Here is a 19,134-nt window from a genome sequence, read left to right as displayed (position 1 = left end):
GAATACAAATTGGAAAAGAAGAAGTAAAAGTGTCACTGTTTGTAGATGACATACTATACACAGAGAATCCTAAAGATGCCACCAGAAAACTCCTATAACTAATAAATGAACTTGGTAAAGTTGCAGGATAGAAAATTAATGCACAGAAATCTCTTGCATTCCTATACACTAACAATGAAAGATCAGAAAGGGAAATTAAGGAAACAATCCCCTTCACCACTCCAACAAAAAGAATAAAATACCTAGGAATAAACCTACCTAAGGACGTAAAAGACCTGTACTCAGAAAACTGTAAGACACTGAAGAAACAAATCAAAGATGACAGAAAACATATGGAGAGATATACTATGTTCTTGGATTGGAAGAATCAACATTGTGAAAATGACTATACTACCCAAAGCAATCTACAGATTCGATGGAATCCCTATCAAATTGCCAATGGCATTTTTTACAGAAGTAGAACAAAATATCTTAAAATTTGTATGGAGACACAAAAGTCCCCGAATAGCCAAAGCAATCTTGAGGGAAAAAAATGGAGCTGGAGGAATCAGGCTCCCGAACTTCACACTATACTACAAGCTACAGTCATCAAGACAGTATGGTACTGGCACAAAAACAGAAATACAGATCAATGGAACAGAATAGAAAGCCCAGAGATAACCCCATGCACCTATGGTCAACTTATCTTTGATAAAGGAGGCAAGACTATACAATGGAGAAATGACAGTCCCTTCAATAAGTGGCTGGGAAAATTGGACAGCTACATGTAGAAGAATATATTTAGAACACTCACACAAAAATAAACTCAAAATTGATTAAAGACCTAAATGTAAGACTGGACACTATAAAACTCTTAGAGAAAAACATAGGAAGAACACTCTTTGACATAAATCACAGCAAGATCTTTTTTGACCCACCTCCTAGAGTAATGGAAATAAAAACAAAAGTAAACAAATGGGACCTAATGAAACTTAAAATTAAGCCTTTGCACAGCAAAGGAAACCATAAACAAGATGAAAAAACAACCCTCAGAATGGGAGAAAATATTTGCAAACGAATCAACAAAGGATTAATCTCCAAACTATATAAACAGCTCATGCAGCTCAATATTAAAAAAACAAACAACCCAATCAAAAAATGGGCAGAAGACCTAAATAGAGATTTCTCCAAAGACATACAGATGGCCAAGAAGCACATGAAAAGCTGCTCAACATCACTAATTATTAGAGAAATGCAGATCAAAACTACAATGAGGTATCACCTCACACTGGTTAGAATGGGCATCATCTGAAAATCTACAAACAACAAATGCTGGAAAGGGTGTGGAGAAAAGGGAAACCTCTTGCACTGTTGGTGGGAATGTAAATTGATACAGCCACTATGGAGAACAGTATGGAGGTTCCTTAAAAAACTAAAAATAGAACTACCATACGACCCAGCAATCCCACTACAGGGCATATATCCTGAGAAAACCATAATTCAAAAAGACTCATGTACCACAGTGTTCACTGCAGCACTATTTACAATACAGGACATGGAAGCAACCTAAGTGTCCCTCGACAGACGAATGGATAAAGAAGATGTGGCACATATATATACAACGGAATATTACTCAGCCATAGAGAGGAACGAAATTGGGTCATTTGTAGAGCTGTGGATGGACCTAGAGGCTGTCGTACAAAGTGAAATAAGTAGAAAGAGAAAAACAAATATTGTATATTAACGCATATATGTGGAATCTCGAAAAATGGTACAGATGAACTGGTTTGCAAGGCAGAAATAGACACAGATGTAGAGAACAAATGTATGGACACCAAGGGAGGAAGGCAGGGGGAGGGTGGTGGTGGTGGGATGAATTGGGAGATTGGGATTGACATATATACATTAATATGTTTAAAATAGATAACTAATAAGAACCTGCTGTATAAAAAAGAAAATTAAAAAAAACAACAACAGGGCTTCCCTGGTGGCGCAGTGGTTGAGAATCCTCCTGCTAATGCAGGGGACACGGGTTCGAGCCCTGGTCTGGGAGGATCCCACATGCCGCGGAGCAACTGGGCCTGTGAGCCACAACTACTGAGCCTGCGCGTCTGGAGCCTGTGCTCCGCATCGAGAGGCCACGACAGTAAGAAGCCCGTGCACTGCGATGAAGAGTGGCCCCCGCTCGCCGCAACTAGAGAAAGCCCTCGCACAGAAACGAAGACCCAACAGAGCCAATAAATAAATAAATAAAAATTTAAAACAACAAGAAGAAACCGCCTCCTTGACACTCGAGAGGGCAGTCCCCAGTTCCGGTCCTGTGCTCGGATGGGAGCTCCCCCGCTGCCCCTCGGGATGGCCTTCCCCATCCCATACTCCCGCTCTGTCCTGATCCTGATGCACGGCTGGAGGCTGACACCCCAGGAGATGGGCCGTGCGGCTCTCGGGAATCCTTCACGGTCTCCCCGGATACTCCAGGCATGAGAGGCCCATGTGAACTGGGGCATCGCCTTTGCAAAGACAAATGCTAACAGAGGTTCGCTTGTAGCTGAAGCACACTGAGGGCTGCGCTGTGTGATGAAGTTAGGACAGTGGTATTTTTTATCTTGTTCATGCATTCGGTCAACAAACATTACTGAACACATTGTCTGTCACCAGGCTCCCTGCCAGAAGATGCAGCTACAAAGATGAGTAAGACATGACCCCCGGCTGCAGAAACCAGCGGGCCCCGAGAGGGCTGCAGACTCGCAGCCAACCTGGGGCACGTGGCACGTGCCCTGTGCGCGTAGCGGGGACGGTAAGGATGCTGCTCGGCGGGGGTGTGGTCCCGAGCGGCACGGGGGTGCAGGCAGAGGAGTAGGAGGGAGAGGAAGCACTTCCAAGGCCAGAGGGGGCAGCAGGGCAGGTGAGCAAAAGAGGGGAGCCCGTGTGCACTGCTGCAGCTGACAGACGTTGTACAGACCAAGAGGGGATGCGCCACCTGCACGTCCCCTGCTCTGACCCCTGGTTCACTCAGCAGAGGAAACCTCAAAGTCCAGATGAAGATGCTGGCAAGCGTGGGAATTTTAAATGAAGGAAAAGGTCATTTCAAATCGGGGGGAAGAATACTGGGATCACTGACTACTCATCTGAAAGAAAATGAAGTTAAATTCCTAGTTTATGTGATACCTAAAAATAAATTCCAAGTACTCTAAACATAAAATTAAAACTATAAAGTTAATAAAAGATATGAAAACATTTTTCTAACCTTGGGACCAGAAAGCCTTTTCCAACATTTCAAGAATCCCAGAAACTCTAACAGAGAACCCTGATGGGATCGGATTTCTCCCAAATTCAACGTTTTACACTGTAACATCTGTTACACTAAAGTTGAGAGCAAATGAAAGAGTGGGAGAAAATTCTGGAATATTTGACAGACAAATGCTTAATAACTATGAAACATAAAGAACTCCTATAAATCAAGACAAAGAACCCAAAAGGAAAAAAAAAAAGGAAAAGAGACGGACAGAGAAGTCACAGAAAAAAGGAATGCAGGTAGTGTCAAAGTGCACAAAATCACTTGTGGTTAAATCATAATTAAATTTAAATAGATTGAAGTAATTTTTTAAAACAGATGACTTTCCCACCTTGCAGAGCGCCAGGGGAAGGGGGCCCTGATTATACAGTGTGTTGCTGGGAGGATGGGAAGGCACACTGCAAGGCTGGGTTTTCGCATCGACCAAAGTGCAAGATGAATGGAGCCTGTGACCCACTTCTAGAATTCTTGAAACGCTTCAAATCAGGCAGGCCTAGATTGACTGGGAAAATATCAACGAGTGTAAGAAAATCAAGGTAGTGAAAAAAATCTCCTTGTCAGCATCTTTCTCCCCAGGGACACAGTTCTAGAGCCTTCCTCACGGCCTACATCCTCTGGGTGAAGCCGTCACCGGGGTCGCAGGCCAGGAAGGCGGCTGACCTCGTATCACTGTGTCACTGTGGGGCCCAGGCACGGGGAGGGGGAGGCACTGAGGATGGCACGAGGTCATGTCGACAGAACTGGGTCAGGGGACCATCCAGCAACTAGAGAAGCAGGTCAGCGGTGTCGCGTGGTGACAGTTAAAACCCGTGCCACCGGGCTTCCCTGGTGGCGCAGTGGTTGAGACTCCCCGCCTGCCGATGCAGGGGACATGGGTTCGTGCCCCAGTCTGGGGGGATCCCACGTGCCGCGGAGCGGCTGGGTCCGTGAGCCACGGCCACTGAGCCTGCGCGTCCGGAGCCTGTGCTCCGCAATGGGAGAGGCCACAACAGTGAGAGGCCTGCGTACCGCAAAAAAAACCAAACCAAAACAAAAAAACTCGTGCCACCAGGAAAGGCCACGGCACACGGGTTACTGTGACTCGACATGACAGATCAGGACGAATGCCGGTGCCAACACCTTCCGACCAAATGACCGCTGGACAGAAACAGCAGCACCAACTCTTCCCGGAACCCGAGCATCACGAGAAAGGTGACAGCACAATCACAAAGATGCTGTAACTACAACTTCCCTCCAAACCCACGTCTGCCGAAATCCCCAATCTTTCCAGCCGTCCTGAGGATGGCTCAGCATTAAAAATTAACACCATGCCCCACTGAAAAGCTCTTAGAATTTCCCTCAAATTATTTATGAGAAGAAAAGGATTTCTCTTTTTCCTTGAAGATGTCTTTCTGTGAAAGTGTCAACAAGCTGATGTGTGGTTCGTCTGCATTCCCGATAGGTGGTAGGAGAACATTAAGCCTCTGTTCACAATGCCATTTAGACACGGAAGCTCTTAAACTTTTCAAGGAGGAGTTCAGTCTGCTAAAACAAGGAGGTTATCTTCCTGAAACCAACTTAAAACTCTTTGGGTGGTGACAGTTCCAATAACGTTTATGCAAACAGAAAGCAAGTGCAACACTCACTTGAGCGATGCCGCACTGAATCCACACTCTTCAAATAAGAACCAAACACGCGCATGTGTCTGTAAGCATGGGGTCTATTTTCTAACATGTGAAATAGAAGCTATGAGGGGAAAGGATCCAAGCCTTTTTACAAAACAGAACTGAGAACAAATGGAGCCCCGCATGGCTGCACCTGTTACGGGGCTTCTGCAGGAGATGATAGCTCCCCCAAGCCACTGCAGAGGCCCACGTTATAAACACTGCAAGCTGCAAGGGCTCCTGCGACACCACCCCCAGCTTCCCAAGCGGGCTCTTCGCATGGTCCTGGGGCAGCTCTACCAAGCTGCTTCCTACATCACGTGGGACAGAGGTGGCCTGGGATCATCAGGGATTAGCTCGGCTCTCAGCTCAGGAAGGTTGGGGGGAGGCCCGGGCTGTTCAAAGCCTGCAGTTGTGCTTTGCTTCAAGGCATAAATAATATCTGAAAAGAACCCGTCTTTTCATTTCCTGGCAAAGGAAACATCTGACCCTCAGGCTCATTTGGCCTGATAATCTCCATTTTTAAAAATGTGCCAAGCACGTCAGTCCGTGCAGGCTGGCAGGAGTCTCTTCTGAGAGTGGGCGTAGGTGGTCTTCTGAGAGCACCCTGCACTGGGTGGATGGAAATAGCATCTCAGCCCTCACATCCTCATCCGAGGGGGATGGGGAAGGGTCTTCCCACTGCTAAGACTAAAGCAGTCTGGGCTCACACCCCAAAGGGGGAGCACAACCCATTAAAAAACGACGCTATAAATGGTGGCTCATTACCAGGCTGGCCCTCGACGTGACTCAATCTGGCAAATGAACCGAAGTACCACTTTTATGGAAAAATACATTATGGGTTCACGCAAGTGACTTAACCGACTTTGGAATGATTCTTTAGCGGGCTGAGGTTGCTTCTTTAGTTGAGACCAGGGTTTCTTCTCTTGGGCTGGCATTTTGCTTCAGATAATTCTTGGGAGGGGTCTGTCTGTGCATTGCAGGATACTGAGGGCATCCCTGGCTTCCACCCTCTAGATGCCAGCAGTACATCTCCCTGGTCCTTTCCCTCCTGCCCCAGCTATGACAACCAAAAACACCTCCAGACATGGCCGGCGTCCTCTGGGTGAGAGAACCAGTGGGTTAGGCAAAGGGAAAGTTCATCCTGTGCATACCATACTCCGTAACATCCACACTCGCTGCTCCGAGGCTTGGGCGCGTTGGAGAGCAGCGGGCCCCTTGCATGCGGAGGGTATGTGTCGGGGGGTGGGGGATGTTGCTGGTGGAGGCGGGGGGCGCCACTCTCGCCATCACATCCCTCCCAGCGTTAACTCGAGCTTCTAAACAACACTTAAGGGATATAAATGTTTTTGGTCTTTACTGAATGTTTTTTTAAAAGGTTGAGAACTTGAGAGAGGGAATAAGAAACTGCCCAGAAAACTATTTCCTTTCTTTACAAAACACACCGTACTACGAAGCAGAGACAGACGCACTTGGGATCCTGCCTGTGACAACACAGGACACTGGTGATGTGACCCATGACGGTGGCAGCTGCCGTCTACTGATGGCTTGGTGTGTTCCACGTGCTGGACTGACATTTCATACATGACACAAATTGCACAGCCCTGCCTGGCGGTAAAAGAGGATTATCTCCGCTTTACAGATAGGAAAACTGGCTCCGAAAAGTTGAGGAACTTGCTCAAAGAGATGCCATTGTGCTGTTCTGCTGAATTTGCAGTAATATATTTATAGTTACATAAATTTTGTCTCATGCCTTTTGAGGAGTTGATTTTTTAAATCTCAAATACTGAACATATTTAAGAGAAATTCGGTATAACACTTCCCTAGGTTAATGCACTACTCCACGCTTCATCTGAGAGGCAAAGGATGCTGTACACTTAGTGCTGTGGGCGCTGACCCCCTCCTGGATATGTTGCAGGGGGTGATACACTCAGGTCTCAAGACGTGGCTGGCACAGTTTGTTGAGGCCCCCTGACAGAAGGAGTTGAAAGCATCTCACGGGCTACTAAAAACATTTGCAAAGCAGAGGATAAAAACACTAGAGCCATGTAAACGAAAGCAAAATGTATAACAATAAATTCCACAAAGGTCGAGTAGCTGTGAGACAACTGTGAACTTTGTACAGTTCGGCTCGGCTTCCTTACGCTGTGCATGTTTATTTGCAGAGATAATTCTTAGTTATTTTTGGTGGCAGAATGCTACAGGGGAATGGAAAACAAATCCACAGGAAAAGTCTAAAACCTCTCCTGAAGGAAGAATTTCCAAGTTAATTGCTAATGAACCAGGCATGTTTACAAAGGCCTGTGCCTTTTCCAAAGCTGACTTTTTTATTTTTTAAAAATTTTTATTGGAGTATAGTTGCTTTGCAATGTTGTGTTAGTTTCTGCTGTACAGGAAAGTGAATCAGCTTTATGTATACATACATCCCCTTTTTTAGATTTCCTTCCCATTTAGGTCACCGCAGAGCACTGAGGAGAGTTCCCTGTGCTAAACAGCAGGTTCTCATGAGTTACCTATTTTATACGTAGTAGTGTGTATATGTCCATTCCAATCACCCAGTTCATCCCACCCTCCCCTCCCCCCTTGGTAACCATAAGTTTGTCCTGTATATCTGTGTCTCTATTTCTGTAAAGCTGACTTTCTTGAAATGTTTATTTATCATCTGATAAAGGTGCCAACGTGCGTTTCAATGGTTTAAAGTCAGAGTACGGAGCTACAGCAAAAATACACTGGGTAACTGGTACCTGAAATAACAGGGAACCACTTTCTGGCACCTATATATTCCTACTTACCTCCAGCAAAAGGAAAACTGAAAACAGGACATTCTGTGGCCATTTGTGGTTCCTCATGTTATTGGACTTGTGGGTTATTTCTGTAACATGGTTGGTGGACCACCCCAAACGTGTCCTTCGGTGAACTCCAAAAAAAGTCTTCCTCCGGAAATAGCTCACACATTAGCCTCTCCTCATCTGTGGGAATGAAGTGACAACACGACGGACACAAAGCAAAGCAGCTGCTGCCCCTGCCAGGGACAGGAAAGAGCCCGTCCCTTCTAGGGCCCGCGGGGCTGGCACCGGGAACAGCCGTCTCACTTTCTCAGCACCAACAAGAAACGAAACTCCTCCTGGAATCACAGAGCACCCGTGGTGGGCAACTCGCCAGACGGCTCTGAACACACCTGGGTGTGTGCACGCCTCGTACGCAGATCATGGCAGGGTCCTAACCCTGCTTCTTTGTGACGGTGACGGGGCTGGTGCAGCGACCATCAGCCTCTCATCCACTCCGTCTGGTCAGAGGCTTTCACCACCCCTTGCCTTCCAAGATCGGGAGGACGAGCAGGTGCTGGTGGGCACAGTGGGCACCACGCACCCGCTTCTCATCTGGATGTGTGAGCACCAAGGCCACCAAACTCTCACACTCACTGGAAGGACCAGAAACAAGGTGTGCAACGTGGTACGAGGGCTTAGTCAACGGGAGTGGTTGCTAACGGGAATTACACTCATTTTGTTTGCTTTCAGCAGTGGTCTACTGTGTACACAGGTAACATTCCTACGTAGAAGCACCATTTTCCACGCTGTATCAATCACCTCCTTGTTACTAACACTGCTGCATTCAAACTCCTAGCCAATCAGCCCAGAAACAGAAATCTACATCCTGGTTAGCACGTGGGCATCTTCCTGTCAGAGACGGAGACTTAGAGACCACGGGTCCTCGAGTGGCACCACCATGCATGTATTTTATGATGAGGATAAACGTTCTGCCGTTTCCCCTGTTTTGCCTGGTTGTTCTGAATATTGCTCCGTGTTACTTGTGTCCTGAAATGCCTGTTACGATGTACGGTGACTACCAAAGCTGAGCTGGAACATCAAAGGCCAGAATCACCAGTTCTTTTACAAACTCCACAGTGTGTCTTCCTTACGAGGTTTGAGAACAGCCAACGGATTTCTCAGCACAGCCACTGGCCACAAGCATGCCCAGAGGCTTCTGATGCCCCGCCCTGCACCCAGGCTCTGTCTCCGAGGCACTGGTGTCTGCCCCTTCCTCTCCCGGCGCCCAAGGACGGAAGAGAAGTGAGCCCAGGGGACCCCGGCTCTGCCAACCTCCCAATGAGAGAAACGACATACGGGGGCCGCTTGCCAAGGCTGGACCCCTACCATCAAGACTTCGCGCAATCTCCCTGGCGGGGCCACTACGACTCCAAGGCAGCCCTCACAAAGCCACGGTTGAGGTCCAGGCCCCAGCCCCACTCTGTTCCCACGCTTCCCTCCTCTCCCGGATACAGGGCTCAGAGCCCCACCCTGGCTCTTTATACCCGGGACCACCTCTGCTCCGGGCCCACGGGAGCCGCAGGCTCGGTCTGGAGTCCCTGGTCCCCCGAGAATCCTCCCCGAGGCCAGCCCAGCAGAAAGACCCGGTGGGGTCCAGGGACCTGAGTGTGTACACGTTGCCATGGTCACTGCCCCTGCACAGGTGTGACGTCACTTCCTCCTGTCCTGCAGTAGGAGGAAGGGGCTGCGCCGTCCCATCTGCCCACTGTCAGCACGGACGGTCCAGTCACAGCCACTTAATGACCACAGGACCGGGGAAACGTCACATAAAAGAGGGGTTGGGACTGCACTGTCTCCAGGGTCCCTTCTAATGGGAAAGTTCTGCGGTCCCATCGTTTTACTTGGTGGGGAGGGAGTTCCCCTCTGCCAGGTGAAGCATGCAAACGTACACATGGTATTTTCGTGCCCATGATACTTGCACTAGAGGGGAGAAGCTGCATGACGCTGCCTGGCCTTGAACGGCCGTGTAAGGAGCAGCACAGGCAGTGCATGTCGGGGCATGACTGGGAGCCGAAGCCTGGACGTGTCAGACACCCCATCACCCGGCACCTAAGGAGACGCAGTGTTAGCCTCTGGGCTTTCTTTTTTTTTTGTTAAGTTTTTTTGATGTGGACCATTTTCAAAGTCTTTATTGAATTTGTTACAATATTGCTTCTGCTCTGCGTTTTTACTTTTTGGCCGCACAGGATGTGGGATCTAAGCTCCCCGACCAGGGATCGAACCCGCACCCCCTGCATTGGAAGGCGAAGTCTTAACCGCTGGACCGCCAGGGAAGTCCCAGCCTCTGCTCTTTTTCAGAGCGATTAAGATAAAATGAGGAAAAGAGATTAGCAATGCAGGCCTTCCTGGGGCAGAGACTCTTCTGGGGGTTAGAGGGCTGTGGGCTGGGAGGTACACGAGGGAAAGGGCGGCAGAAACGGAGCAGCTGCTAGGTCAGATCCGGGTCCTTTCACCCTCACCCCCACCTGCCAGGTCATTACTGGAGAGGCTCAGAAAGTACATCCCGGGCCTTCAGGTCAATCAATCAGGCTTGGTTCTCACACCTGAGATAGGAAGCATGTAGACTCCTGAGGGCCCACAGTGCCCCGCTCCGGCCACAGTCCTTCCTGAAGCGATCTGGTACGTGGGAAGGGGATGTGCACCTTTTGGCCAGAAACTCATTCACGAGAAGCCAAGCACTGCCCCTATGCCACGGGTTATTTCTCCCCCCCGGCCAACAGTCTAGAAACTTCAGCCGGGTCCCCGGGAGCACACACGATCTCTGGCTGCTGGTGAGAAGCTGCACAGAGACTGCTCTCAAAAGATGTGACCTTTAAACCCACAGTGCACGCATTAAACTGACCTTTAATGATAGACAACTGCTATGTTCCTTGAGACAAATTAAAACTCCCATATACACAGAACATATACTTAAGGAAAATCCATTTTACATCCACCCCTACAACATCCTGTATGCGTTATACTGCAACATTCCAAGAGGCCTTTTAAAAGACTCAAACAATACATACAATATTTTCGTTACTGTGATACTTTCATTAGAGGGGAGAAGCTGTTTGCGTTTTGTCTTCTGAGTCAAGAGTGGAAGAATGAATTCATTACTGCTTTGAACCCTTAAGGATATCTACTTCTTGGATATCTCTCTCTTGCCTTAGAAGAATAAGACAAAAGGAGATGTTGAAACGATCTGCCTAAGAACAACGGACACTGAGGGTGCCGGCCCCCAAGTCCCTCCCCGTAGTTTCTGACACGGGACACGACTGAACAGCCTACCTGCCCCTCGGTCCTTGCTGTCCTCATGCAGCAGCTTGCCCACGGAGTTATACCACTTGAGCTGGGGCTCAGGGAGGCCATACACGCTACAGTTGATCAAGGCACTGTTCCCTTCCTTGACGATGATATGGTCGGTTCTGGCAATGACCACGGGCACTGAGCCCACGACCGTGTCAGTGCCATTTAAAGTGCTGTTGGCCACACTCTTAGCAGTCGCCAGAGTGGACACTAGGATTAACAAGGACGCAGAAGGCAGCAGGCACACAGGCAGAGGGCGCGTCACTCCGTCCATCCTCTTCGCTTGCTCTGCAAGGCACCAGAGCAGGTGGGCCAGGGGAGTCTTCTAGCAGACAACACCCTGCTCACAGCAGGCCAAGGGCCAAACCCGGCCTGGGTCCATGGAGTTGGCTCTGGATTAAGAACCTCTGTAAAGAAAACAAACAAAAAAAAACCACGGAAATGTTAGCGCCCATACTTTAAAAGGATTATTTATAAAATGTTAGAAACCCAGCTAAAGTACACATCTGTGTAATTTTTAAATAGCACACAAATTCAGAAGATGTTCCAAATATTCATGGAAATCGTGATGATACACGTCTGTTATTTTTGCTACTGAAACATATGACTCTTAGCAGGAACATGTTAACTTTGTACCACACGACTTCCTGGGGCTCAAAACCTGACTCCGGGCTTCCCTGGTGGCACAGTGGTTGAGAGTCCGCCTGCCGATACAGGGGACATGGGTTCGTGCCCCGGTCTGGGAAGATCCCATGTGCCGCGGAGCGGCTGGGCCCGTGAGCCATGGCCGCTGAGCCTGTGTGTCCGGAGCCTGTGCTCCACAACGAGAGAGGCCACAACAGTGAGAGGCCCGCGTACCGCAAAAAAAAAAAAAAAAAAAAAAGCTGACCCCTGCTTCTTTCATCCCGCACCTCGAGGCCTCCTCCCATCCCTCACCTGTCCCCGTCGTGGACACCGGTGGTGCACCTGGGCCCTCCTAACCTCTCTGCTGGCCGAAATGAATTCCAGCTCCTGCAGTGAGCACCTGGGCTCTGCCACATCGGAAGGGCCCCCCAGAACCAGGGCGGTGTCCCCCTCACCCCCAACAGGACACCCCCTTCCCCTTTCAGGCAACTGCCCCGGCTCCTGGAGCTTCCGGGCGACCCGCGCCACCTGCCCTCATCCCTCGCTGAATGCCTTGCTTTCCATCTTCACCTGCCTCCCTGGATGCAGGGGGTGACATGACGGGTGGCTGCACTTCTTCACCCAAGGATCTAACCTTCACCTACACCTCTACTCTCCATTTCATCCACTAATCACACGGCCACACCCAGGACCCTTCTTCTCTCCAAATTCTAAATTCTGAAGTTCCAGTTCATTCTGAAGTTCTCAATACCCGTCTTTCCCTGCACCCCACCTTCTCAGTCCCCTCACTGGGCTTCCTGGCCATCCTACTCTCCTCAGGTTCTCCCTCTCACCCAGCTGGCTCACTTCCTTTCCGCCCCCTGCCCACACCCGGGCACATGGACTGCACCCCCTGCACCCTCAGCTCTCACTCTCCCGCCACAATCCCTCTGCCAGCGCCCAGCCGCGATCCACCCATCGCTTGCCATCCCAGCTCCTACTCCTTGGAGACCGGAGCAGGACTGGGTGGGCATCCTACACCCATGACGTGACCACAAGAATAAGAGGACGGTCGCCAGCCCCAGCCAGGTCCTCCGTGACAGCTGGCAATCCAGGAGAACTTCACTGAGGAGGTGGCCCCAGAGCTGAGGGCTCTTTGGGAATCAACCATGCCTAGACCCCGGAGAAGAGCATTCCAGGAAGAGCCGACAACCAAAGGAAACGGGGCGCTACGAGATGGGCCCAGATCACCTAGGGCTTTGGAGGACAGAGTAAGGAATCTGGATTTTAGCTGACGTTCATTGAAAAATGTTAAGCAGGGAAGGGACAGGATATGATTTGTCTTTCTTAAGATCAACTTTACTGTGGCATAATTTACAAATTAAAAAAGTGCCCATTTTACGTATGCATTTTAATAGGCTTTGACAGATTTATACACTCACATAACCACCACGATAAACAAGATATAGAATGTTTCCATCACGACCAAAAGTTCCCTTGTGTCCCTTCCCAGTTTCAGTTTTGCCACGGACCCATTCCAGTTACTTCTGTGTACGGCGTGAGGGAGGGATCTCCCCACACGGACATCCAGCCATTTCTGCACCACCTGTAGAAAAGACCATCCTCTCTCAGCGGACTGTGTCTCAAACACAGTGACTCCATCACTAAACTCTTCCTGCTGTCCCACTAGTGCCAATGCCTGCCCCGAGTCCGATGTCACCCTGACCGTACTGTCTGCCTCAACTTTCTTGGTATCTACAGAGTCTGAAATTGTCCCTGACACTTTACATGCCCAACGGATTGCTGAACGAATGAATCTGTCTGCAAAAGCAGAAATTATCACTTCAAGCGTGTGGACAGTAACACTGAAGAAGTACCAGGGGTGATAAAGCAGCCTCAGACCACAGACTTCTTCAGTCGGAAAGACACGGGTTTTCTTAGAGCTACAGCCTTCCACACATACACCCCACGGGGCCGGGTGCCTTCCTGCCCAAGGCGGCCCACACACGACTTCCCAGTAGGAATTGTAGGGCTGAGGAGCATGACAGACACCCTGCCGTGGCTCTGTCAATGGTTTTCTGTACTTGGGCTCATCTTGTGGTTTCCTTTTAGCAGGAAAGCTGACCTGCGCCATACAGAACGCTTAAGAGCATGGCCTCAGGTTTGAGAGCGACTGGGATCCCACCCGGATCCAACCACCCCGATGGCCTGGGTGTTTCCGGCCCAGGACTTACCACGTAAGGACTGTTAACAAGGATTCATGATCAAATATACATCAAGCATGCATTGCTCAGCTTGAAAAATAAAAACTACTAACACAGCATATAAAGCGTCCTTTACTGAAACTACGCTTCTCGAGTTTATTCTTATTTCAGGTTGTTATCACACCTTGTTTTTGGTTTTGCTGAATACATTATGACTACCATCCCACCACCAGAACTCATGACAAATGGTTCCTGGCACTGGTTCCTTTGGTGGGACTCAGGTCTGAGAAGCATGAGCTCTGTGGGCAGCGAGCGCCTGGGGACACTCACTCCCTGGCAGGAGGCCGGGGCAGACGCCCGACCAAGGACCTCAGGGAGGATCAGAAACAAGTCGGTGAGCGAGACAGGTTCTCATAAATATGTGCAGTAAATACACTGTGACCTTTTTTCCCACAACTAGGGAGAATGCAGCAAATGGGAGATCACAGTGGGTTTTTTTTTTTTTTTTTTTTTTTTTGCGGTTCGCGGGCCTCTCACTGCTGTGGCCTCTCCCACTGCGGAGCACAGGCTCCGGACGCGCAGGCCCAGCGGCCACGGCTCACGGGCCCAGCCGCTCCGCGGCACGCGGGATCCTCCCAGACTGGGGCACGAACCCGTGCCCCCCGCATCGGCAGGCGGACCCTCAACCACTGCGCCACCAGGGAAGCCCCACAGTGGGTTTTAAGGTGTGTAAATCAGAGCTGCTTTCAAACAAAGGCTGGCCACATGGTTTCTCCTTTCCAACACACGGTGCCAGCCAGGACAAAGGGAAGGGGAGACGGCTGTGCTGTCATCTTTTAATCACGTCAGTGGGTGTTCTGGGCTGGACACACAGCGACTGCTCTGAAATGGCACGAGCTCGCTTAGAGGCCTGACCAGGTGAGGGGAGAGGCTTCCCCTCTGCTGCGGGCACGTTGGAGAGCTGACTCATCCCTCCCCTCCTTTTCCATCTGAAAAGTCACTGGGGTGCTTCGAAAGCAGAACACGTCGCCTATGCGCTGTTTGGAAGCCAAGCGTTTGTACTCTAAAACTCTCTGTGAACACTCATTTTTGAAAAGAAAGCACTCATTTTTGAAAAGGCGCACTAACGAATTAACAGGCTTTGGTAAAGAATTCACCGTGTCTCACGCCGTGTCCTTTCAGTTCAGATTCTCAAAAAAGTATTTATTATCTGTTGGGCACACCGCCAGGCGCTTGGGGGCGGCAGGGGGCGTTGGGGGCGCTAGGAACCCAACAAGCCACAGGCCGTGTCCCCTTACAATCCCTTGTGGAGAGAGACAGGTAAATTCAATGCACTGTGCAGGTGCTGGGAGACCGGGAGTGGCTGTTGGCCGCATCCAGGCCCAGCCCAGCTCCCCTCCCCACCTCCAGGAGTCCCACCGCCCATCCCGGGGCAGATGCAGCTTGTGCCAGCCTCCTGACACCCCTCCCACCCAGGCCCTTGCCTTTTCCCAGTTCCGTGCTGGGGAAACATCCGCTCGGTAACAAGGAGAACGCGTGGAGGGCAGGGACTCGGCGCAGTTCTGCAGAGTTTCCTCCATCTCGGCCGCCCACGGTCCTGCTTCCCTCCCATACCTGCCCTGTGGCCACGCTGGGGTGGGATCCACCGGCACCTGCTCAAGGGGAGGGAGGTGCAAGAAGGACATAAAGACATCGCGTCCCTCTGAACGCTGGGGAAACAAACGTACTTTGTTCAGCCTGTCGGACTCTGCAGACAGCACCGTGACAAGTTCAGTTGATAAGACTGTCAGGCTGGGAAAGACATTTCAGCCACTGTAGAATTAACCACGAGGACTGTAATCCGGCGGCTTAAAATGCAGTCCTTCAAAATACAACAACGAAGGCCACAGATTCCCAAACCGGGGTTTAGGGACAGCCACAATGGACAAATTGTTAAGGTTCACATGTTTGCTCAGGGCCTTTGGGAAAACGTTCACAGAATACTTGACTTTTTTTTTTTTTTTTTTTTAAACGAATGAAACAAAAGAGAAAACGCTTAGCAAGCATCAAATGTCCTTTCTTTAACTTGACCCCTTTCTTACTTTCCAACAATTGCATCTTATCTAAAAGCATTTTAATAAAATGCTTTGTGGAGGCTTATTTGCTGTCTCTGCACCTATAATAAAACATGACTACTGACCATGAATTTCTGGAGTTGGAAGGAAAAGGGCCTCTTGTTTCAGGGTGTTTTGAACTACATGAACGTACAGGATTGTTTTTTCTTGGCAGTATTCGTGCTGGCATTTCCCCATCAACTGTGATGAATAATTTTATACTTCACAGAATGGGGTTTTGTCACAAAATCTACGAAGAGTTATCACCATTTTTCATTTGTGCGTAAATGATGTGACGGGCACAGGCGCCACCTTTTAGATAAGACACAATCTTGATAGGTCCCTACTCATCAGGCGAGGTGGGAAATCTCAACTTCCGGTGGAATGGACAGGGCCTGATGTGCTCATTACATCGTAGATGCTAACGTTCAAAAGGGGTAGCCAGCTGCGGCCACCCTAGTTACAGATATCTTTCTGCAACTTCCTTTCCCATGCATCATAATCAATGAAAACTACCTATGCTAACCTGTTTTACAAACATGGTTTAAAAAAGATTTTCTTTGGCAATGTTAAAGAAAAATGACAAAATTCTACCAGGCCATTCTTTCTCCCCTAACTTGAGTTTTTAGGTAGTTAAGGTGATGTCTGAACATGGGCTACGGGAATCCAAAGTCAAAGATGAAGAGCTTTGTGGAAGAAGCACGTTCCTGCCACGGTGACTGTAGCCCAGCATCACATCATTTAAGCTCTAAATCAGCTAAGTTCTATCTCAATGTCCAAAGTTGCGCTACAGAAAGAGGTTCATCTGGGCCTTCTTTCTTCCCGACATGTGTCCTAGAATCTGTCTGGGCAGGGACTCCTGATGTCTCTAACCACACAAAGGTAACTCTTGACTCAGATGGTGATAGTTACATGAAAGCATGAAGAGCATCCTGTTTAGGTGACGTTCAGAAGCACCGAGCACCAATCCAAACCACTACACTGTAACTGAGAAGATTCCCTGTGCGAGGCACACTGCCGGGGTGTGGAACACCCAGGGAAGACACGGTCCTCACCCCTGTCACCCAAGAGTCAAGGAGGAGGACAAAGTCAATCAATAATTACAGGACAGTGTGGCAACCGCCCCATCAGAGAGGGGTCAAGGATCCACATGGTACAGGACAGGAGACCCAAGCGGCAGAGAGCCCAGGAAGACCTTTCTTCCAAGAAGTGACCCAGCGGTTTAATTACAAAGGAGTCCACCAAGGGGGCCGGGGCCAGAAGCTGACCCTATAAGAGGAAACGGTGATTAGAGAGGACCCAACACACTCGCGGAAAGGTGTGCATTAGGCATCACTGGTGACGTGCATAAGGCGGGGGGCTGGAAAGGCAGAGCGCCCGGATAACAAGGGGGGGCCTATAACACCAAGGATGGGGCGCGCCCACAGGTAACGGGGGGAGTGACCTCCAGACAAGGTCGGCAAGCTCACTGCACAATTCAGAAGGAGCGAGAACAAAAGGTCTCATTCCTACTTTACCAACTACACTGATGTTCAGGCCTCTATTTTTCCGATACACAAAAGGCACCTACTTTTCAAAAACGGATCTGTTTTAAATCACTGTTTTTCAGACCTAACAATGAATGACAGGCCCAGAGATGCCATCTGAGTAATAGGTTATTTTCTATGGGTGCATCGTGTGAAGAAACCCTTCTTAGAGCTTCAACAGTTTTTCCACAGGGTACGTTTTTCTGGTTAAAAGTAAGAATCATGTAAGATAAAGCTCTCATAAATATAATGGTTAGAAAAGGAGAAAGAGAAAAAGAAGAGTATTAAAGGCTTCCCTCTACAGACAATGACTATTGTCAGGTGAGATAAAAATGGTCCCATCACATGGGTTTGTTCACAGAACAAGAGGAGTAGATCTGGAAGAACCTGGGTATCTCTTCTCAAAGGCGTTTTTTTTTTACACAAGATGAGAAAGGGAGACCAAAGAAGGTAAGCAACTGGCCTAAGGTCACACAATTTATTGGCTTCAAACCAGGATACAACGTCACGCCCATGTCAGGCCTGATATCACGTTAAAACCTCTCATTCCGTAAAGGCGATTTTTCGTTGTTCTAGCAGTTGAGACAGGCACAGAGGACTATTCTAATCACAAGCGTATCTTTTAGAAGAGCTTATTGATGTTTTAGGGTGTAGTTAACGTCTTCTAATTGTCATTCTAAATGAATAGGCTAAAACACTTTCGGGCCCAATTAATGTAAATTCTTAATTGATCAGAGAGATACTTCCTCAGGAATCTGACGGTCCAAGGAGTAAGCCAAACCTGGGAACTGAATACAGATGGGACACATGCACTGGTGGACGGTGCCTTTGTGCTACCAAACCTGTTCCTGAAACACATCACGATGCAGATAAAAGGTGAGGATGCTGTGTTGGCATTTTTCTCTTACCTTGAAACTCTGATGATCAGATCCTATACGGGCCCTGAAGCTGGTCCAGAAGCACCTGGGGCTGCTTGTCTTTCTCTGCCCGCCTCTACCACTAGATAGGTTGTCCAGCATCTCCCAACTCCACTTAAAAAAACTGTCCTTTCCAAACATCCTCCCTACTCTTTGGAACGTGTATATAGGGAGATACATATTTTCACCCTAGTGCAGTTAATTTCTCTTACGGGCTAACCTACAGCACAACTTCAGCCAACCTTCAATTCTTGTTGTAATTTCATTGCAAGCCCGTTTCCCGAGACGCTCTTGATGTAGTTCATGCATAAGCTCCTCTGTCCAGAGCGAAGCCAGACAGGAGCTGGTGGGCGTATGGGAGCCTGGACGTATCAACAGGCTGGCCTGGAAAAGTGGCCAGAGGATTCGATGTCTTGGGGCGATGTTGGATGGACACGCTGACCCCCGGCTGCCTGCTCGCAAGGCCAGCGTTCTGCCTGGACAGAGGGGCAATGCGCCCCCCCACCCCGACTGCCAAAATCAGAGACCAATATTCTTAACCTGCTTCCTAAATATGATGTTTAGGCCCAACGCGATTGCGAGTTTAGATTTTCTCGCGGATTCTGGCACACGCCGTAAACACTTAAGGCCGTGGCAGTGAAAGCCCCTTTCTCAACCCCACCTGCCTGTACACAGACCACCTCCCAACTGCCAAGGGTGAGGCACTGTGTGCACTGAGGGGGGCCCTTTTCCACAGAAGCCATCCCTAAGGGATGATT

At 49.2% G+C, this 19,134-nt stretch overlaps 1 protein-coding gene across 2 annotated transcripts in view; it reads right to left on the bottom strand.

The window, feature by feature from the left end:
• The window catches only part of MFAP3L (microfibril associated protein 3 like), a 43,117-nt gene that overhangs the window by 13,751 nt on the left and 10,232 nt on the right, over positions 1 to 19,134 (bottom strand). The window contains exon 2 of one of the 2 annotated variants that reach the window (XM_060015298.1): positions 11,016 to 11,440. In XM_060015298.1, coding sequence (XP_059871281.1) covers positions 11,016 to 11,307 — 292 coding nt within the window. In that variant the 5' untranslated portion in view covers positions 11,308 to 11,440. Of the gene's footprint in view, positions 1 to 11,015; positions 11,469 to 19,134 lie in introns of those variants that run through there. The other variant, XM_060015299.1, reaches the window with a different exon arrangement.

Source organism: Delphinus delphis, chromosome 6, assembly GCF_949987515.2.
Source record: "Delphinus delphis chromosome 6, mDelDel1.2, whole genome shotgun sequence".
In the NCBI taxonomy this organism is placed as follows: Eukaryota; Metazoa; Chordata; class Mammalia; order Artiodactyla; family Delphinidae; genus Delphinus; species Delphinus delphis.
This window is presented reverse-complemented; position numbering and strand designations above follow the sequence as displayed.